This window comes from Ursus arctos, unplaced genomic scaffold, assembly GCF_023065955.2.
Source record: "Ursus arctos isolate Adak ecotype North America unplaced genomic scaffold, UrsArc2.0 scaffold_29, whole genome shotgun sequence".
NCBI lineage: Eukaryota > Metazoa > Chordata > Mammalia > Carnivora > Ursidae > Ursus > Ursus arctos.
Genome location: NW_026622974.1, coordinates 19602030 through 19625411, shown reverse-complemented (window position 1 = coordinate 19625411; position 23382 = coordinate 19602030). Strand labels below are relative to the sequence as shown.

General features: G+C 41.4%; 1 protein-coding gene across 1 annotated transcript in view; it reads left to right on the top strand.

Moving 5' to 3' along the window:
- EYS (eyes shut homolog) overlaps positions 1-23382 on the top strand; it is a 1472707-nt gene that overhangs the window by 1407121 nt on the left and 42204 nt on the right. Inside the window, 4 exon segments of the mRNA XM_044387239.3 lie at positions 7770-7936; positions 8970-9114; positions 11504-11619; positions 18197-18303. Coding sequence (XP_044243174.2) covers positions 7770-7936; positions 8970-9114; positions 11504-11619; positions 18197-18303 — 535 coding nt within the window.

The window sequence follows — 23382 nt, the reverse complement described above, 5'->3', positions numbered from 1 at the left end:
AAAATATGGACCCTATGTAGCCTCGGGAGATGTGGTTTATCACATTCTCATGTGCTCCAAGCACAGCGTTGCATTTGTTGTCGCTGTCCCCCTTCCCTCGCTGCCTGTTCACCAGCACAGCTGGAAGCCAAGACATCATCTTGACTTGGCCACAAACAGTAGCCGGTTGACATTGCCCACATTTTCATCATTTAATCTCCTGAAGCAGAAACTACACGGTCTCCATTGTCCACAACAGCTACCAAAGAAACATCGAGGACATGGCTGTGTACGGTTCTGATGCTTTCAAAGCTCTGGACCACCCTTAGTTTAATGGTCATATCTACAGAACAGGAAGCTGAGAGTCTGCCACTATGGTTAGAAGCTGTACAGCACAGGGACCCCTGGGTGCTGCCATCGGTGAAGCGGCCGACTCTCAGTTTCCACTCAGGTCATGATCTCGGGTCGTGAGATCAAACTCTGTGCGGGCCTCCGCGCTCAGCGGAGAGTCTGCTTCTCTCCCTCTCTCTCTCCCTCTGCCCCTCTCCCCCCCTTTCTCTAAGATAAATAAATAAATCTTTAAAAAATAGAGAGAGAAAGAGAAGCTGTACAGAATAGATCTTAAGATAAACCAAGAGCGTATGCTCCTTAAGAGTTCATTCAAAAATCTCCAACCATCTTGGTTTTTTTGTTGTTGTTTTGTTTTGTTTTTTTAAGTAACAATGCAGGGTGTGAACTCACCACCCTGAGATCAAGACCTGAGCTGAGGTCAAGAGTCAGATGCTTAACCGACTGAGCCACCCAGGTGGCCCAAAACCAGCAGTCATCTCAATTTTAGTTTAGCACCCACGAAAGCAGAGACCATCACTGACTATGGAGTAAAAATGGCTTGAGTGTCTAGAATCCCGTACTACTCAATACGTATTGTTCCAGTAGGTGAAACTTGCATTCTTTTGGGTCTTATTTCTCACACATCAAGCTAGATATATTTTTCTTTGCATCACGTTAGCTTCTATTCTAATTTCATAAGCTTCTTCCACTATTTTCCTAAAATCACTCACACCTGTCTAACTCTTTACTCACATCTAATTTAGCTTCCTCTCTAAAAACTGGCTATACCCTCTCACGACCACTTGAACAGTCAACTAAAGCTTAGTTACGCTTATCTTGGTGTCTCCGTGTCAGCACCATTGTATTCTGTGTCAAGGATATTTGATTAAAAGGCAGTTTCCTTCTTTCAGAAACCTGAAAACTTCATAGGCCCTGGAATAATACTCAAATATATTCACAGAATGTCTGTGCACAAGGAAGGGCTTTTCGGAAGGGAACTCCGGGGCCATTCACCAGGCAGGGCTCAGTGGACCAGAAAGTCACAGCATCATCTTGGTGGCTTCTCTCCCATCTTTTCTTTCACTCAGGACAGGAAAGGAAGAAGGGAGAGGAAAAATCTACTTGTCGCTTAGAATTTCTGAATCCATTTGCAAAGATCTAATAAAACACTTTAAGTTATTGCTAGAGACAATTCTGTGTTAGTATTATCATCATCACTTTTTCAAAAGACAGAGAGAAGAGGAAATGAGCAAAGAGCCCAAGATTAAACTCTCGTGCCTTTGCGACAGCTGGGGCACCGCTTACCTCTGTGGGTTCCAAGTACGTTATCATTTTTAGAGAGGTAAATTAGACTTAATACATGATAATAGGTCACCATATTGGAAGAATAGTTTGAAGAAATAATAACAAATTGCATTCACTCTTTCTGTAGTTATAAATCAAAATTTCATACTTCAGAAAGTTTTTTTTCTATTGGAATTAAAAGATTGTTGAATAGCTGAACAAGACTTAGCGTGCTTCTGTGACATTACAAGTCTCAATATTAACCTTTAGGCCTGGTGAGCACTGAAATACACAGGGATTTTGTGGCACCGTCTCTATACACATTTTAGATTCCCAGTATGCCCCCTCAGAACAGCCAAGGGACAGCCCAAGAATCCAAGGAACAGCCTTCTCACAGTTCTGAATCCTCACCAGGGCACCTGAGAGTGAGCTCCTGCCTCTTCCCAGTCCAGTGGTTCTGATTTCTGGGGTATCCTTCTAAGCACACCAAGTGAGAGCTCATGCGTGTATAGTTTTATGATTTACAACAGACAGTGATTGACCAGGATCAACGGGAGAAACAGCAAGACAGCTTCTCCCAGAAATTCTCTCCAATGCGTAGGCTTGGATTAGTTCTTTTATAGTACATGAGTCTTAGTCTTCCTTTTAAGGATTTCATTGATGAATCAATGGTTCCAACCCCCAGCTTCTCTTCTCCAGGCATTCCTTCAAGGTGAAGCTAATGAGACCGACTCTGATTACTGTTTCTGAATTTGTATGGGTTTTTTTTCTCATAAAAAATCCATCACAATCACCGTATGGTGTTGCCAGGGTCCTGCCAAGGTCTACCTATTTTCTCTGTTTTTGTCTCTCTCTTTTTCCTTCAGGCTACAGTGACCTGTATGATTTCTCCTGTGTTGACTCTCTGAAACCTCTGATACACTTCCTCCCTCCTATATAACAGATTTCCCCTTCCTGTCCATACTTGCCAGTTAATCGGAGGCTATACTGACATGCTCCAGCCAGGCTGGAGAACTGCTGGTATAAATACTAAAACCCTTAGGTTTAAAAACAAACTACAAACAAACAAATCCAGTAAAGCTCAACCTCTTTGATCTTTCCTTCCAGAATATTCATAGCGGCATCCTTCACCTTGCTTCCATTTTTTTTTTTTAATTGAGGCATAGCTGATACACCATGCTACATTAGCTGCAGGTGTGCAACACAGCGATTCATAGGTTATGCTATGCCTCCAAGTGCGGGTGCCATCGGACACCATACAAGGTTATTACAAAATCACTGACTATATCCCCTATGTTGGACCTTTCATCCTGGTGACTTATTCATTCCATAACTGCAAGCCTGTACCTCCCACTCCCCTTGACCCATCTTGCCCATCCCCCCATTTATTCCGCTCTGGTAACCACCAGTTTGTTCTCTATATTTAAGGTCTGTTTTTGCTTCTTTTGTTTGTTTGTTTTGTTTTCTAGATTCCACATGCCACTGAAATCATGTAGCATTTGTCTTTCTCTGCCTGACTTTATTCACTGAGCATAATACCCTCTAGGTCCATCCATGTTGTTGAAAAATGGCAAGATCTCATTCTTTTTACGGCTGAATGGTATTCCATTGTGAATAAATATAAATTTATATATATATATATATATATATATATATATATATATATATATAGTGTGTGTGTGTGTGTGTGTGCGCGTGTATGTGTATACACACACACACATATTCTGTATCCATAATCTGTATCCACTCATCTATCAATGGACACTTCCATATCTTAGCAATTGTAAATAGTGCTGCAATAAACATAGGGTTGCATGTATCTTTTTGAAGCAGTGTTTTCATTTTCTTTGGCTAAATACCCACTAGTGGAATTACTGGATCATGTGTTAATTCGATTTTTAATTTCTTGAGGAACCTCCATACTGATTTTCACAGTGGCTGCTCTAGTTCGCATTCTCAGCCACAGTGCACAAGGGTTCCTTTGTTTCCATTATTTATCACCGTTACCCTGGCCAACATCCCTCTCTTCCCTTAGACTGAGTCCTTGCTTCTGTTGCTAAGTCACTGTTCTCTGTCCACTATGAGGCCAGATGCTTTTCTGACCACAGCATCTCATCTTCTTCCCCCATGAGGTCTCCTGTAAGCAACATTACGAGTTGTTATAATGTTAAATATGGTCACCACCACACACCCACTTCAAAGCTCTCTGCATAACAATATTTGTGGAACTGAGTTACGACTCTTCTTTCTAGCCAATGAGAGACCAAGTTTGCTTGGTTGTTTTTTTTTTTTTTTTCTGTACATTCTAAAAGGATTTTTATTCATTTCCTGGGATCTTGTTATTCTTAACTACTATTCATCCAAAGTCATCTCCTATTGTTTCCTTCCTCCCCCTTTACCACTTACACAACATAATCTTGCTAAATCCTTCCTTCTTAGCACCAGCTCCCAAGTAATATCCAACAAATATCCCTTGCTTTGTCTAAAGATCTTCTTCCTAAGCCTGGTTTCATTAAGATTCACTGTGGTTTTGTGTTCTTCATGCCAAGTGAGCGTAGTTCCAATTCTTTTCATGAAAAAACTCACTGTGTCAATCACTAAAAATCTCTATCTAATATTATAAATGCCAAATATCATCTGTAACTTTGTGAATTGACAAATGTAAAAATAGAAATTGCCCATATATTTCTCAAAGCTACTCACAGAACAATATTATAAAGGAACACTTAAATTTGAGGATGCAATTAGTGTTGGTTGTTTGAATATGTCAATGTTTATATTATTATGTGCTGTAAGGCAAGAAATTTTCACTTCAATAAATTACAGGAAAGTGACATAAGACATATAAATGGACACTGAGTGATTGTGATGGACTTCCAGGTTTGCAGAACATCCCCTAGAGCACTTCCAACTCCCTGAAATAACGTTCACCTTCCAGGCACCAGCTCTGGTAGTCAACTGCTTTCTTTCTCATATCTCCTCCATCACTCACCATCAGGGCTTACAACAGAGGAAACGTCCAGAGAGGAAGGTGTGGCAGAGAAGAGGAAAACAACCCTGGTGGACCCATGGTTTGTAAATAAGAGGCGATCATTTGCTTGACAGTGTGATTAGCTCCCTGGCTCTGCTTATCCGCACCTGTTGGTCATCCCTACTTCTATGCTCTGGGACAGGTCTGTAGGCGGGGGTACCTATAAACTGAAGTCAGCCTCTCTCCCCAGCCTGCCCCTTGCCAAGGCGCCTATCTCCATAACTGACCCTGTCATTCCACCTGGTTCTTTATATTTTTAAGATTTTATTTATTTATTCAACAGAGACAGCCAGCGAGAGAGGGAACACAAGCAGGGGGAGTGGGAGAGGGAGAAGCAGGCTCCCAGCGGAGGAGCCTGATGTGGGGCTCGATCCCAGATCGCCGGGATCACGTCCTGAGCCGAAGGCAGACACTTAACGACTGCGCCACACAGGCGCCCCTCCACCTGGTTCTTTAAACCAGACTCTTTGGAACCCCTTCAGCTCTTCCCTCTTCCTCAACTCTTCACTCCAAATTGATCTGTCCTTTCAGATTTTCCTTCCAAATCCTGTACAAATTCCTCCTCTTTTCTCTACCCCCTCTGCCGCTGCCTTGATTTCTTTGGACCTTTATCTCTTCTCTTGAGTCACTTGAATGATTTTCCAGCAAGATTCCAAGTCTGCCTCTCTGTTCTGCCCCTCAACATTGCTGTGAGAGTCTTCAAAAATCTAAGACTAGGGGCACCTGGGTGGCTCAGTCAGTTAAGTGTCCAACTCTTGATTTTGGCTCAGGTCATAATCTCAGGGTTGTGGGCTCGAGCCCCGAGTCAGACTCCATGCTGGGTATAGAGACTACTTAAGATTCTTTCTCTCTCCCTCTACCCCTCCTCCCTTCTCTCTCTATTTCAATCTCTTGCTTTAATAAATAAATAAATAAATAAATAAATAAATAAATAAAATTTAAAAAATAAATAAATAAAATCTAAAACTAATATACTTCTTTCATTCAGAACCTTTTCAAGGCTCCTAAGAGTCTCCAGTAAAATATTCAGCTCATTCATTGCGATATTCTAGGCCTTAAGGATATGGTTCTTTCTGCCACAGACACAAAATGCCAGCCAGGCCCAGCCCCCAGCAGTCCTGTAAGCATTCCATGTCCTCTGCCTCTTTATTCCCTCTGCTTCTAGCGGCCCTCTTCAGCACCTCCCCTTTCCTCATCTGCCTTGTAACTTCTTATATGTCACTTTGTGGGTTAGCTCAGAAACCCACTCAAAAATCACTCCTTTTGAATTTCCTGTCTTTCCCACCCTGTCGTAATGACTGCCCCCACTGCTGCTCTTCCTCTGATCCCCATGGCACTTGAGACAAACTTCCCATCTCCTCCCAGCCAGGCTGTAGGACCTTGAGAATCATGCTGTTCTTGGCATGACACAGGTTTTCCCTGACTTGAGGAAGGAGGAATGGCAACAGGACAGAAAGGAGAGAAGGTTATGGCTCAAACAAACTGCTCTCCTACCACCAGTTCCATTGGCAGAATACCATCTCCATTCCAACGGTCTGAACAACTGAAAAGACAGTTGAGATGGCCACTAGAATTCCTTTAAAAAGATCCCCATTCACAGCCCACAGAAAAGTCTCTTACAATTCTTTCTTCAGCCCTCTCTCCCTGTCTTCTAAAGTCCAGCCACTGCCTGAGAGACTTCAATCTCTGACGCTTTTTCTCCTTTCTGCAGAACTGCATTCCTGAATCTGTTTTCTCCCAGCAGTTCTTCCTATTTTTAATTTATAACCCAGCTAACCTGCTGCAATAGTGCGGGGGGGAGAGATCGCCTGAGAGAGAGAGAACGAGATTTGCTATGAATTCCCAACATGTTCAGATAGCGGTATGGTGCTGAACACAGTGCCTCTCACCGCTGGCTGCATGTCACACTGGCCTAAGGAGCTGCCAGAATAACCCAGCTCAGGGCCTATGGCAGGCCTGTTAGGAAAGCACAGGTAGGTTCAAGTATCTCTAAGTATTTGTCTTCCGTTTCTCAGTGCCTTAGGAAGCCCACCTCCCTATGCTATCTAGAAACCCCCACCCCTGCAGATCTTTCTCTCCTTTACCTTGCTTAGCCTAACGACAGAAGCCAAGGGAGCATACAACACCACCCTTAAAAGTGTAAGAGAGGGAGGTTATACATGTTCACAACAAACTTTGTTCCTGTCCAAGACTCACTTCTACTTTTTACCCCCTGATTAAACTTCTTACTTCTATCAGGCCTCATATTCTTCCTCCGAGCAGAAATCCTTGCCTTAGTTTCCTACCTGCAAACCTCAGTATTAAGGTCCACAAACACACCTTTCAGAAACTGGATGATGTATTTGGGTCCCTCCTCCCTGTAGACAGACCTCTTGTCTCCACCTAATTAAGAAGCCCTGCCTTGACCTATGGCTGCTCTGCCCACCTGCTGAGAATTACACCGTTGATCATCTCCAGTCTTCCTAATGCCTCCAGGCATACGGCCGGGACCCTCCTGTCGTGTCTGATGCTGGTTCTCTCCCACCCACCTTCCCCCTTTTCCATGGGTCTGGGGGAGCTGTACCCTGAGTGCTCCGGGTCCTGCAATTTGCTGCTCTCCATGGGTGGTCCTGAGCTAATGGAGGGAGAATGAGAATAGGGAACACAGAAACAACCCACCTTTAAGTGGGCGTGGGGATATGGTCAAGAGCTTTTGTGATAGAACGATTATAGCATATCCTGAGCAATTATGGAAATAATATTTTTAAAACTCTCTTCAAATCATAGAATTTCAAAGCTGAAGCTCGGTTATCTCAATCTTTTGAATCTCCTGAACTATCAGAGCCGTTCAACTCTATTATAATAAAGTGCACACGGAATTTCATTCAGAAGAAAAGGAGATTTTAATCCCAACTTTTTAGGTATTGATCATTCCCCTGGCTTGATGAGAACCCTCATGGCTTCAGAGAAAAGCTGCTAGAGTTCACGCAGTTTCTGGAGGCGTGAACACTCCCCAGGTGCACACACAGCTGAGCGCCCGTGCGAGGCGGCGTGTCTATCGTCTGCCTGGATGCTGTCTGCACCTCAAACTAGACAATAAACTGAAGCTGACTGGACTCCTGAATTTTCTCTCAGCAAGCATGCCCCACATATCTTCTCAGTCCAGGGTTGAACGGCGATGACTTCCTGGCCGCGGGTCTGCGCAACGGCAGTGTGGTTTATACTTACAACCCGGGATGGGGCACAGCAAGTATCAGCAGTGATCCCCTCGATCTGGGCCTTGCCATCCACACGGTCCGTCTGGGGAGGTTCTTCCAGATGGGCTGGCTGAAGGTAAAACGCCATCCCCTCATCTGTCGCACAGCTTTGCTGAGCATTACCGTATACCGTCGGATCTGTGCAGTAAAGGCCAGAGGCAACAGGCCCGAGCTGCCTGCCCCACGCAGTTCACAGACCAGCGCCCACAGCTGGGGAGGACAGGCATGCTTGCAATTAGGTGGTGTGGGCATAAGTAAGAGGGATGAATAATGTAGATAAGGTGAGAGGGAGGGCTCAGGAAATGCTCCCCCGAAAAGGTGATGTTTGAGCATAACTGCAAATAAATGGAGTTCAGAAAAACAAGGCCAGCATGGACTTGAAGAATGTGAGTAGTTCAGTGTGGCTTTCCAGTAGGGAAGAGCAAAAGAGGTGGCTAAAACTGGTAAACCAGGCCTACGTTATCAAAGGACTTAGATGTCACACTAAGTTAGAATTTTTTTTTAAGATTTTATTTATTTATTTATTTGAGAGAGAGAAAGAAAGAAGAGCACAAGCGTGGGGGCAGGGAGAGGGAAAGCAGGCTCCCCCTTGAGCAGGGAGCCTGACTTGGGGCTCCATCCCAGGACTCCGTGATCATGACCTGAGCTGAAGGCAGACACTTAACCAACTGAGCCACCCAGGTGCCCCATAGCTAAGATTTTTATCAAGAGCTATGGGGAGCTACTGAGAAATTTAAGAAGGGAGGTTGGGTACCGCAGTTGATTGACTTTTTTTGATAAATGACTCTGATGGTTGTTTTGAGAATGGAAGGGGAGGGGCCAAGGCTAGATGGAGGAAGACCGGCAGGATACTAGCTCCTGATCTTTGGAGAACTGTGATTTTGATTGAAATGCAAAACCATGTCTGCTATATTAATATATCCATGGTAACAGACACCAGCGGAGAAGCAAAGAATAGAGTGGTGAGGTGTTTTTTATTTTTTCAAAATTCAGGTCTTTGTGAATTTTTCATGCCAAGTTAATGGGAAATAACAAAACAGTATCTTAACAGTTCACCTTGGGGAATTAATTCCTTTTTTAATAGGTTTTGAATTCTTTTCCTTTTGAAGGTAGATGATCATAAAAATAAATCCATCATCTCCCCGGGAAGACTGGTTGGTCTCAATGTCATCAGTCAGTTTTATGTAGGTGGCTACAGTGAATATACACCAGATCTCTTACCCAACGGAGCCGATTTTAAAAATGGCTTTCAAGGTAAGGCGTGATGGGTTTTACATTCTACCTACCAGTTTCAAATTCTGAAACAAGAAAAAACTTTAAATAATATACTTCTAGTTCCAAAACCAGAAATATGGATTGCTTTCTAATCAGACTTGATCAAAATTAGATTTTAATGGAAAGCATTCAGTCACTGTTTATTCATCACTTCCTACCTATGTACTACCTGTGTAGATATTTCCATGAAGAAAGCAAAGACCCCTGTACTTACGAGTGTACATTCCATTTGGGTAAAGGCAATAAACACTAAATATGATGAATAACTAAAACTACTATAAGAAAATAGCGGTATAAGCTGACAAATTCTGTAGGGGGAGAAAGGAAAAGTGGAGCAAGATATGGGGGGGATCAGCGGCATGGCTAATTTTTTTTATATAGGGTGCTTTTTAATATAGGGCAAACAGGGTGCACCTCCTGGACTCACAGTAGAAATTGAAACTCCAACTAACTTTGGAATGTGCTTGATGTTCAGGGGAGAGACAGACTGCAGCTAACTGATCCAAACCCCCAGCGTGCGGCCCGTAAGTCAAGAGGGTTACGGGGGAACGTTATGCTTCAACAAGTGATCGTATTGCCATAGTCTGTCTGTGTTCAGAAAGGGAAATAGACTCAGACCTTCTCCCACAAAGCTGATTCACAGTAGATTCGTGAGATAAAGACATGCTTAGAATTGTTATAATAGTGCATTTGGTGAAAATAAGCTTTTGATGGATCCTAGTCTCAGAATATTTGCTGAAGGAGCTGTTGGTTATAGTGTCCTCAGCCACCCACCCGTGACAGGCCCACTGTCCGGCAGAAGTCAAGGAATAGGCCCCGGGATGTGCTGCACGTCTCTGCAGGACAGGATGGCACTATCCGCCATCCAAAGCCATTTCAGGCGCCTGAGTCCTCTGCCTGCCCGGCAGCCTTCTCCCCACCTTCACCGACCTCTGCCTGAACACGGATGCAGGAGCCCACGTACGTGAGACGCATGAAAGCAGCACAGCTAGCCAGCATGCTGCAAGGTCGTCTTCCAGTAAGATGAGCTCCTTCTGCCAAGGCTGTCCAAGAAGCTTTTTCTTTGACTGTGTAATCAGTGCTGATTCTCAGAGGGGTGTCTACAGAAGAGTTTAAAGCATATTAAGACACTGTGCTAAATGTAGTAACTCGACAGTTCTTTCACAGCAGGAGATACTCTGAAAAGGATTGTAAGGGCATGACAAATCAGTGAGTTTTTAAGAACAACTATATTCAAGAAAAGGGATGGGTAAGCTTATGAATATGAAGAAGCACGTGTTCCACTCAGCGAAGTGGGGACCCTGGGAGGGGTCATCAAACCTCGCTGTCGTTTATTCACAGACACAACGCTTACAGAAATACTCCAGGAATAGCATCAAGGGTAAGAGCGCAGATTCCAAAACCCCACAAGCAACTGCCATGCGCACCCAGCTCTGCCACCTACAAGCCTCAGGACCCTGGCTAGTCCCCTCCCTGCGCCTCGCTATGCCTTACCTATAAAATGGGACAATAGCAGCACTTCTCTTGCTATGTGGTTCTGAAATTGAGGTCATGGTGGGAGAACACAAGACTGGCACCCAGTTTACAGCACCGGCTTTCTGTTAGCCATGATGACGGGAGGTGCTGGGAGGTGGCACAGCTCCTCTCAGACATTCGCTTCTGTTTCTCCCTACATGTGCAGACACGGGTTAGGTGCCCAGGCTCTGGAGTCGGGCGTCTTCAGATTCAGGCTCTGCCACGGAGCCGCTCCTAACGTGTAGCCTGTCATTCAAACTCTATGAGCTTCCATTTTCTTCTCTTTTCTCCTCAGAGGAGAAAAATATCTACCTCATAGGGTTCTTCTGAGTTAATCAATTAAATAAAATAATTAGGGAGCCTGGGTGCCTTGGTCGGTTAAGCGACTGCCTTCAGCTTGGGTCATAAATCCCAGGGTCCTGGGATCGAGCCCCATGTTGGGCTCCCTACTCAGCAGGGAGCCTACTTCTCCCTCTCCAGCTCCCCCTGCTCCTGCTGTCTCTCTCACATAATAAAATCTATAAAAATAAATATTAATCATAACAAAACAAATACAGAGTTTCATGAAAAATTTTAATAATTAGACTAAGGTTGCCACATTTGTCTTTAGAATAGTGATTACACATAGTTAAAGATTATATGGTTTAGGCTTTCATATTTTTATAAACACTAGTGATAAATGACTCTAATCCAGAAGTTCTCAGTCTAAAATATAAATCCGTACTGTTGATAAAGCCCATTTGTTTTTGTTCTGGAAATGGTTTCTAACGAGCCATTACTTCCCTATAACCTTTAATACTTACAAAGATCTTGAGGTTATTTAACCTTCCCCAGAGTAATTGACATCCGCCAGGCAGAGAAGGCCTTACTGTCTCACCTGCCATTAAGAAGAATTCTGCCCTCGTCTCCAAAGTGACATCTGGTCCAAAGCTGCAGGGTTCTCAGCCTGAGGTTCATGAATGGGATTCAGTGGGTCCTCGAGTCTCCTGAAACCACACCTAATTGTGCGTGTGCCTACTTGTATTTTTATGGGAAGAAGATCCATCACTTTCATCAATGTTCTAAGATCTGTTGCTTTCACTGACAGACCTATTTAGTCCTGGTGTAAAATTAAAAGTTACTTTTGGCCAGTGTGAATATGGGGAAACCTGCTGTCCCGTCTGTCTAGTCTAATGTTACAGCAGCTCGTGTTCATCGACACCAGGATGACTAAATATTTATTACTCAACTGAATATCAGAGTGGACATGTAATAGATTCAGATTCATTAACAACACTGTGAAGAACACGTTATGCCAACGAAAAGCGCCCTGCTCTGTCAGTACAATCAGTTTCTTGCTAGTTCAGCTTTCTCTCTCTCTCTCTCTCTCTCTTTTTTAATTGCATGGCACTTTTCAAACCAGAACACGTAAGGGGAGGGAGAAAGAATTTATTGCAACAATTTAAATATTATTTTACTGTCCAAAAAATGCTATTACTTATGTGGAACCCAGCCAGTCTTACTTTCCAATATACACATGGCTGATGGCTTCCAAGTCTTTATCATAACCACTTTACCATTTGCAGGAAGTATGTATTGAATACCTGGTGCATGGTGCTATACTTTTTTTAAAGATTTTTTTTATTTATTTGAGAGAGAGAGAGCACAAGCAGGGGGAGGAGCAAAGGAAGAAGGAGAAGCAGACTCCCTGCTGAGCAGGGAGCCTGATGCGGGTCTCGATCCCAGGACCCCAGGATCACAACCTCAGCCGAAGTCAGATACTTAACTGACGGAGCCACCCAGACGCCCCTGCACGGTGCTGTACTAAGCAGATTAAACTTTGCTATATTAGTAAGACTGAAAATATACAATATATATTCTACATATGGCTTCCACTGTAATTGCCTATAAACTGCGTATGTTGACTGACATGAAGCATCTCTCTGTAAAATAAACACATTTAACTATTTGTATTAGCCAAATGTTCCTCTAAATATAGCATTGCCACGTTTTCAGCCAAAAATATATTTCAGCAGTTCCTCATAACAAAAGCATTTCATTTACCCATATAAAGGAGAAGTGGTTTTAAATGAAACATTTCAGAGTTTAAAACTCGTTACAGTCATTTACAAGTTTTTTTTTCAGCGCGTGATTATAAAAACTACAAAAAGCTCAATTTTTGCTAAAAAGAAAAAAAAACTGTATAAAGGTGGTAAAGGGCTCGAGCCAGGGAGGTAGACAGGGGAGAAGATGAGACCTGCTAGTTGCCAGGGATTCTGCTAGCCAGTTTGTGCATATTACCCTATTCCTCTTATTCACAGGATAGCTATTCCCGTCCCCATTTTACAAGCGCAAAGATGAGCACTCAGGTTTGGATCGTCTACCCGTTACGTGGCAGAGATTACAACTGAACCCAGACCCACCTGACTCCATCCTGTACTTACACTTTGGCTCTCTGCCGAGTGCATTTCACTCTGCCAAAAGCATGGGAAACCCTGCTTTGTTAATTACGTTACCCGGTTATTCTGTATACAGCTGGTGGCACTCAATTTCTTCCTTTTGTGCAGTGCTTTTTTTGTGTAAGAGCAGATGGCAGGACTTGGAGAAATAACAAAGGTTAAATCTGAGGAAGGACACTGTTCTCTCACAATAAGAAAACAGCAGTGCCTGCTGAGAGTGGTGCTTGTCAGCGAAAATGCCAGTGAAAATTAAGGTGGAAAGTAAATTCTTGACCTTTCAAAACTGAGCCCATCTTTTTCACCAAGAGGAATTACTCCATGCTTTCGGCTCCTGAACGTTTCAAAACTGAAGTCCAGTATACCCTTTATTTTCTCATTTTAAAGACACTATTTACGGCCTGATAACCATAGTGACTTAAAAGTACTTTTTTTTTTTTTTTAATTTGGGAGAGTATGAAAGAGAGAGAGCAGGGGGAGCAGCAGAGGGAAAGGGAGAAACAGGCTCTCCACTGAGCAGGGAGCCCGATGCGGAACTTGATCCCAGGACCCTGGGATCATGATCTGAGCCGAAGGCAGATGCTTAACCAACTGAGCCACCCAGGAATCCTGATTTAAAAGTAATTTATAAACAAACAGTAAGTGCTGAAGCAGAGGAGTAAAATTATAATACATTTCAGGATCCCAGACAGTTCCATATAAACTCTTCGTTGAACTTTCCTTTTTGTTTATATTTTCCTAATCTTGGGGTGTTGAATTTCTTTCTTTTCCCAGCCCTACTGAATACAGTTGGCAAAACAGTATATATTTAAGGTGTAGAATGTGGTGATTTGGAATACAAATACATTGTGAAAAGAGTACCATGGTCGAGTTAACACATTCATCATCTAACATGGTTACCTTGTATGTATGTGTGGTGAGAACACTTACAATTTACTTTCTCAGCAAATTTCAGGTGTATAATACAGTATTATTAACTATAGGCCCATGCTGTGTATTGGATCCCCAGGACTTATTCATCTTATAAGTGAAAGTTTGTACCATTTGGCTAACATCTCCCCCATTTCTCCCACTCCCAGCCCCTGGCAATCACCATTCCACTCTGCTTCTATGAGTTAGACTTTTTTAGATTCCATATATGAGTAAGATCATACAGTGTATACCTGAGAAAGCCCTTTCTAAGGATATATGCAGAGATAAATCCTTGAGGGGAAAAAAGAGAAATGTGACAAAATAAAAACTATAAACTTCTCTACATAAAAAAATAAAAGCTTCACCATAAGCAAAAGTAAATGGCAAATATTAAACCGAAGAAAGGATTAACAATATCTGATAACTAATACACTCGTTATGTAAGCAGGTCTTCCAAATTAATGTTTGAAGTGGCGAATAGAGAAAAATACATAATAAACAAATGAAAAAGAAGAAATACAAATGGCTAATAAATTTATTAAAAGGTTTTCAACCCCAATTAGCCTACTTCTGTCCTTTGAACACACCCAGCTCATTTCTGCTTCTAGACCTGTACACTGTATCTTCCAGCAGGGGGCACCCTTACCATCAGTCTCCATTTGGCTGCCTCCTCCTTAGCACCTCCCAGGAAGGTGCTCCCTTAGATCAACCCAAAACTATCCCTCCCTCTATTCATTCTCTATCATATCATCATATTTTACTTTCTCCATAAATATTACTAATTTTATTTATTTGTTAGCTTGTTTATACATTAGTTATTATTTTCCCCTGACGATGGGCCTGATCTCTCATTCTACCATTGTATCACTCACACCTCCAAGAGTTGCCCAGCATAGAATAGGCATTCATTATTTGTTCAGTTAATGAACCAGTGAGTAGCTATTCAATGGAAAAGTAGAAGGAATCTTTATTCCAAAGGTTCTAAGCACAAGTGCAAATGTAGGGACAAGCAAGGTGACACCATGATGATCATGAGAATGAAGCCAAACTGACTAAACAGAATATTGTAATTGATTAGCTAGGAGAAATGGGACAGATGAGGTATAGAAGAATGAGAAATTGACAGTCGATAACAGATTTGCTTGTCCTCAAGAATGAGACAAAAGCAGTTTCTGGGCAAGAAAAAGCCATGGTTGGGGTGCCTGCGTGGCACAGCGGTTAAGCGTCTGCCTTCGGCTCGGGGCGTGATCCCAGCGTTGTGGGATCGAGCCCCACATCAGGCTCCTCTGCTATGAGCCTGCTTCTTCCTCTCCCACTCCCCCTGCTTGTGTTCCCTCTCTCGCTGGCTGTCTCTATCTCTGTCGAATAAATAAATAAAATCTTTAAAAAAAAAAGAAAAAGAAAAAGCCATGGTAAAGACAATCCTGTCGACATCCCTTTGCAGCATGGATATATTGGGGAATCACTAGGAGACAGTTTTGGAAAATCTAAGCACATTATAAAGGGCCTGGTTTTAAGAAATAGCCATAAAAAAGGAAAGAATTAATTTAGAAGATATTACGGAGAAACATTTATGGTATATTATGATCTATTGATTATGATTGTGGGAGGAAGGTCAGTGGGGAGTCAAATCTAAATTAATCCAAAACAAGTATGAAAAGGCTTGATGTGTTCTAGAATGTCCAAGACACCTAATATGCTAAACAGTAAGTTAAAAGCGTTAGCTGAATTTTATGGAAACTTGTGAAAAAAAATGAGTAATGTGCTCATGCACATTACTAAGTACTTAGTACTAAGGACAAAAGTACTGGAAGTACTAAGGACATGGAAGTACTAAGGACAAAACCTGAGGCTTGGGACGCCACCATCATAAAGCAATATATGTTTGAATTAGCTTAACCCATTATGACTGTTACTTCTTTACAATTTTTAATGAAGCTTTTAGGTTTGCTTTACAACTTATGCATTCTAGTTCGCTCTATAACCAAGTTTAATTATTCAAAAGAACAAATTTACCTCACTTTCTCTAAAGAAATGTGGTCATTCTTCAGGTCACCTATGAGATGTTTCTGTTATCTTTTAATGTGATAATAAATAAACTGATAGTAATAGAGAATGTGATAATAAACAATGGGAAGTGACAGTAAGAAAGCAGAGGAGATTGAGGCCCAGGTAGGAAATTCACTCCAACTTGTCATTATCCCATATGGAATAAAGAGCCTAACTGTTCCCACTTAAAAGCCACAAGTGTTTATCTTGGAAAATACAGTGTCAAGTGTAGATAGACACTTAGAACTATTTGCAGATGATTTGGGTTAATATAGAAAACTGTCGTGATTTGTGATAATAAAAGAACTGCCGTACACTGGCGCAGAGGTTTGAGGCTACCAGAGCATTTCTGCATACACTGTTTCCGTTGCTCCTAGTCACATCTTCCTAAAATAGTCAAGGCAGATATCCTAGCCCCAATTTAATGGATGGGGAACTAAGCCCCAGAGATTACAAGTGAATCAAGAGGATAAACCAGCACCTTAAAAGTAGTACATCAGGCCCCAAAATCAAATCTTCTAGTTCCTGGATCAAAACTCTCTCCAGAACCTAAATAACAAGAAATGAATTTAAAAGCAGCTAATAATATAGATAAGGTAACAAAAGTGCTAAGTATCTCTTTAGCTCCAGGATGTAATCTGTTCATTTATTCTTAATTTTTTTTAATGAAGTTGTCTTCAATTGACATTTCATATTTTCTCCAAATTGGAAATAACTCGCCTCATAACACAGACCCTGGGGGTCTCATCAGCTCCTGTGTGGGCGGGAAGCTGTATCTCCTGGTCTAACATGAGAGCCTTGACTTGCGTAGCAAATAGCCTTGATTAATCATGTACGAGGGGAATGACACCTCGGACAGGTTTCTTTACGGGACTCTAAAATCTTTCTCATCAAAATTGGGACCAATGTTTGGGATCTTCTTATTAAAATAACAACAAAATATTTACCATATTAACTACATGTGAAGCACTACCGTACAGTCACAAGTGGTGAGTATTACAGATAATGACTTATTAAAAGTACAGCTCCCTGAATTTAACAGAGGTGAATTTTATGGTATGTAAATTATACCTCAATAAAGCTGTTTAAAAATATGAAGGTTCCCCTCATGGACATTCAGCTCTAGTAGCAGGAGTTTATGGACAATCTGACTTCTTTTGGTAAGTTTTGTAATTCTGCTCTAATCTCAATAATAAGAACCGCATTTTAAAAGAAGATGTTTTCTTTGTAATATACTTTTCGATGGTGTTTAAGACATTTTCCTCTATCTCAGGCTTTTAACTTTACATGGCTCCACGCTTTTGTTTTTCACCTGAAGCAGAGTAATACTAAATTGAATTTCTAGGTAACAGTATAGACAGATCAAAGCTAAAGTTTGGTCTTTTTCTGAAAAATAACTAACACACATAATAAAATATTTTTTAAGTGCTCAAGAGGCAAGTCCCCACCCAGAAGCATAAATTTCACGGTGTTTGGAACAAATTTTAAATGCAAAATCTAAAAGGTGGTCAGAGTGTCTTAACAATGCATAGCTGAATGGTATACAATTTTGTTTGTTTGTTTCAAGAACTCAAAATGCTCCCTTTGGTTCTCTGCCTCACAGGTGGGAGTAGGAGGCGTTGTGGACACATAAGGGGAAGTCTTGCGCCAAGGAAGGTGGGAGGTCGGGCTTGATAAGGCGGGGACTCCGGGGCTCTGTAAACGGCTGCAAGCCCTGCTTTCCTGCTCCAAGTGTGTCAGCGTGCACAGATCTAGGCGTGTGCTAACGCAGTGTCTCAGATGAGGGCGTAACAAGGCAGAGTTCATGTAATGCTGCATGCTCCTGGGATGAGCTCTGATGCAAGAGAGAACCAGTCAGGCTATTTCTGCTGTTAGTCGGCAGCCAAGGCTAAAAGAAGAGATTTGTTTAGTTGTAACTTATCCATATATGTACATGTGTTTTGTGCAACATGTTTTTCAGCAGATTTTGCTTCATTTAATTTGCATTTGGCTTGACCTTTGTTAAAAACAAGACAGCAGGCCCGAAATGGAGTTGCTTATGCTCAGTCCTGCATCACCAAACCGAGACTTGACTTCGTTACAGTTTCGGCTGTCCCAGAAGTGGAATCTGAAACCAGTCCATCAGGAATCCCCTGATGAGCACGACTTAGATAATCTGCCTGACAGACCCCTGCGATCCCCTAAAGGAAGGAGACCGTGCCATAGCCGGTCTGCTTCTTTGCCGGTGTAACTTCCTTGTTCCCACTGCCTTCTGCCGGTAAGTCTTTCATCTGGTGCAGTCCTCGGAGCTCCTTTCTCTCTGCTGGGCTGGAGGCTGCCCGGTTCAAATCAATCTTTGCGCAAATAAACTCAAAATGTTTAATATGCCTCAGTTCCTTCTAATACCTCGAAGCCATATTCTGACGATGACTGAGGGTCATATGAGGCATGTTCCTTTAAGAAAAGCACAGTGTAGGAAAACCGAAACTTAAAAAAACAACTAAAATGTAAACGTGAGCTGCACAGACAGTAAGTACAGTAGGAGCTCAGAGCAAATGTGGCTGTAAGAGGTGAAAGGCACCTGAGGTTTACACTAAGTTCGTAAGTGAGTCTTATTTACAACATAAATCTATCGGTGAGCACAGAATCTCACTGAGCCTGGGTTTCCTGATTATTTTTTGGTTCCCAGATGTCTGAGAATCAGGTGAAATCTAAAAATCCTTTCCTCTGAAAAATAAATGTGCTTAGGACACAAAAATTTGCATAAAATTTTGGAGGTTTCCAAACTCTATAGTGCCCAGTCATAGACCCTCTAGGGTCCTCCAAACTCTCCAAATTAAGAATTCCTTGTCTATTTTATCTTCTGATTTCACCCAGCAGTGTTTAGTGCAGTCTACCTCTGCGGGTTGGTGCAATCGTTTGCCAACTAGTACCCAGCTCCCTAAACTCCCCTCCCTCTGAGTCTTGCTGAAAATTCTCTCCTCTTTCCTGCTCAAAATGTTCCTTAGTCTTTCAATGCCAGGGTAGCAAAACGTGAGTTCTATCTTCTGTTGTTCGAGGTGTGACAGGGCCAGCTGTCACCCTGTCTGCTCCTACTGTGTTTTCCTCCTGCCCAGTAATCCAAAGAATTGTACAGCTCTCCCCAGCCCCTCGAGAAACACCCCCTCTCCAAGCAGCCAGCGGGTGTAGCCAGCTGGATAACTCACTACCTTCCGTTTGGTTTTCTTCCTTCCCCTCACTTTGCTCTTCTCTCACTCCTGCTTGCTAGGCAGAGTACCCCTTCATTTCGGTGGAATTGCTTTTTGACTCTGTCTTCTAGGGATTCCAAGTTAAGGCTAATACTTTTTCTTACCTATGAGATTAAGAAAAAGTTCAAAAATGTGTCTAATCTAATGGTGAGGCTGGAGAGAGGCAGACACTGGCGTTACTAGAGCAAACTCTGTTTAAACCCAAGATGTGCGTCACTCGGTATCTGATTGGTAAAGCTAGAGAACGTTTATACAACAGAGGACACGGCTATAAAAATCTTTATATGTTGCAACGTTGCAGTGGAGTGATCATCAGGATACAGTCAGTGAAAAAAGTAGGGTAAAGAAGCATGCAAGAAAAGGGAATAATAGATATAGATAAAATAGATATTAATACATACTTATGTGTATTACATATACACATACACACATGCTTATGTTTTTCTAAGAAAAAAAAAAGAGGCAGATTATGGAAAAAAAATTAAGAATGGTCACCTGTAGGATGAGGAAGAGAACAAGAAGTGACAAGGATGAGAGCTGGACTTTTAAAAAATACAATCTGCTTCATAGTGTTTACTTGGAACTAGGTCAGATTTTTACCTGGAAAATTTAAAAAAAAAAAAAGGAGGAATTCTTAAGCATTCAAAGAAAATAAGGAAATAAATGAGTCTTAACTGTATTTCAAGTTGGTGGCATAACCTAGGAGAGATTTAGTTCGATTGATGATAAGTTGACTATACAGTGGGTTATATCATAAGGACAAAGAGAACCATAAAGAGATTTTGTAACACATCCTATAGTCTTCATGTTAGTGGTAGCACTGGTGTTATTTTGAAACTACAGATAAAGATAAAAATAGCTAGATAGCAAGATAGCTTGATGGGTGGATGAATGAATAGATAGATATAAACCAAGGGGGTAATTATGTTAATATTTCTCATCAGGAACCAAGATTTTCAGCATAAGAGAAAAGAGATATAGACATTAAATCAAAAAAAGTAAAAAATCTGCTCACTTTTAATTTGAACTAGAAATAACATATGAATTCATGGCTTAATTTTCTCCTTCTAAAGTACTTATTTCTTTTTTTTCTAAAGATTTTATTTATTTTTTTTTATTTATTTTTTATTTATTTGACAGAGGGAGAGACAGCAAGAGAGGGGACACAAGCAGGGGGAGTGGGAGAGGGAGAAGCAGGCTCCCAGCGGAGCAGGGAGCCTGATGTGGGGCTCAATCCCAGGACCCTGGGATCATGACCTGAACCGAAGGCAGATGCTTAATGACTGAGCCACCCAGGCACCCCCTAAAGTATTTATTTCCTAGCCATGTCCACTAAAGAAATCCTGAAACAACAGTAACTCAGTAGGAATTAAAACTCTAGTACCAAAATTGTTATCTCTAAATAGCATTTTCCACAAAAAAATAAACCAGGACTTCTAAAAAAAAATAAAAATAAATAAACCAGGACTTCTTGCATAATTGGACATTCAGCTCTGGGGCAGGAAATGTATAATATGATCCTGGATCATATTGTGCCTGAAAGCAGGAGAGTTGTCAGAGACTACTAGGGAGATTTTAAAAGAAGACAGAAGCCAACTTTAAGACTCCCACTGGCCAAAGATAGGACCATTTCAGAATCCCAGAGAATAATGTCTGTAATGGATTTAAACATGCCAATATATAAAATACACATAGTTGTAATGATACTCCATACACATACTCCACCAAGGGATTAAAAAAAACTTGTCACCTATGCAAATTACTAGTGTACCACTCCTTATTCCGAAATTTGACTAAAGGGAAAGATGGATAGGTTCAATCTTCCTTTCCAATGAAGGGTATAGTAACTGGCCTCCAAGTGGCCCTCCTAAGAGACACATCCTTCTGTAGTCCCTTCCCACACTGAATAGGACTGACCCTATAAATAATAAGATAGTCTGTAAATGACAACTTGTGACTTCAAAGCTAGCAAAAAGTCATTAGCACTTATTCCTTCCTTAAATTGTGAGATTTAAGGATTAAATGATTTTATCCACTGGGCGCTTTTAATAATGGTCAGGCTCTATTTTCTATAGTCCTTCTGGCGGTTGTACAGACCACAAATTTGCAGGTGGCAATCCGGAAAGCAGAGGAACCTATTATGAGTCCATAATAACAATAAATGATTATTATTGCCTTGAACCATTAAGGTCTGGAGTAATTTATTATGCGGCAATAGGTAACTAATACTAAGTAATAGTAACTAGCCAGATAATTGAGGAGAAATAGTTCTTATTAGAACGGAGCTAATTTAGGAGCACCTGGGTGGCTCAGTTGGTTAAGCATCTGCTTTCAGCTCAGTTCATGATGGAGGGTCCTGCTCAGCGGGGAGCCTGCTTATCCCTCCCCCTCTGCCTGCAGCTCCCCCTGCTTGTGCTCTGTCTCCCCCTGTCAGATAAATAAATAAAATCTTTTTTTTTTAAAGATTTTATTTATTTATTCGACAGAGATAGAGACAGCCAGCGAGAGAGGGAACACAAGTAGGGGGAGTGGGAGAGGAAGAAGCAGGCTCATAGTGGAGAAGCCTGATGTGGGGCTCGATCCCATAACGCTGGGATCACGCCCTGAGCCGAAGGCAGACGCTTAACCGCTGTGCCACCCAGGCGCCCCATAAATAAAATCTTTTAAAAAAAGAACTGAGCTAATTTAAATGCAAGATAAATAATAGAAATTAGAAATATCACCATTTTACAACCATCAGGGAAAATAACGGCTGCTTGAATCATTTAATGAAAGGTTGATAGAAAACTGTATAATGGTTGGATCAAGCTAACACCACTTGAACCAACTGGCCAGTCGTAAGTAAATGTGGAGCAAGCATGACCTGCCTCCTGGGTTGCCCGTACCTACACAGTACCGCCTCTAACGCAGTGAAAGCCTGAGCATGAAGCCTCTATGTCCACAAGACTCTGAAAAATCAGGGCAATAGATGAAAACAAATTAAATGATATTATAAGGGCATAAACAACCAAATCTAGAATATGGTAAATTCTACTGGACAAACAATACAAAAAGAATATGGATGGAAAGAAATGCAGAGGGAGAATTTTTATCTGGGTAACAAGCCGTAAGACACATACTCTGCAGATTCTTCTGGAACTTATTTGGATCCTGATAACTGTCAAAAAAAACACACAAAAAAACCAAAAACCCAACAAAGAAACTTTCTTTGAGATAATCATAGTTTACTGAACACAAGAATTATATGATCATGAAGCATTAATGTTATTTTTGTTGGTTATGATACTAATATTTGATTGAGGTTTTTTTTAAGTTCATTACCTGTTAGTGATATATACTGAAGTATTTACAGATAAATGGGATTTACTTCAAAACATTTTTGCCAAAAAAGAAAAAGAGTAGACAAAGAAACAAATGAAACTAAAGAGCTAAAAATCATTTGAAACTGGTTAAAGAGGTTGATTAATACTATTTTTCTACTTTTGTATATATTTGAATTATAGTACATATAATATACATTTTGTCTAATTTGTAAAATTCATAAAGCATAAAATAAAGTATAACATGATTCTACCACTTAGAGATAACTACTTTTAAAATGGGGGGTTATTTTATTCCAGTTTTTCCTCACTTTCCGTTCTCAGCTGCCAAAACTCTGCAAATCCATTATTTGATGCCGCCTGTGGAAAATGTGTTTGAAGGATGTAAATTCCAAAAGAAGTTTATGCTTTCTGTTCCTTTATTAAAGTAGCAAGAAAATAACAGTCAGAAGTGAGAATTCAGTGTTGATTTTAGCAAGCCTCCCTATTACTGTGGTTTAAGGGGAATATCTTTTCTCCCCTGCTCTTTGTGTAGCTCAGATGTCAGTGGCTTTCTCCCAGACCCGGAGAGCTACATACACCGCGAAGGTCCAAAGATGTTTCCAAGGTTAATGCAGATTCCGGGAGGGCTGGGTAATCTCTCAAAACCTTCTCTGGTTCCATGTCGCCCTTCTACCCATACAGACTCAACCCCATACAGTGTACGCCTCAAAGTGACAACTTATTTGATTTCTCCTAAATTAACAAAACCATTCATGCTTCTAGATCAGACGGTTTATACTGGTGCAG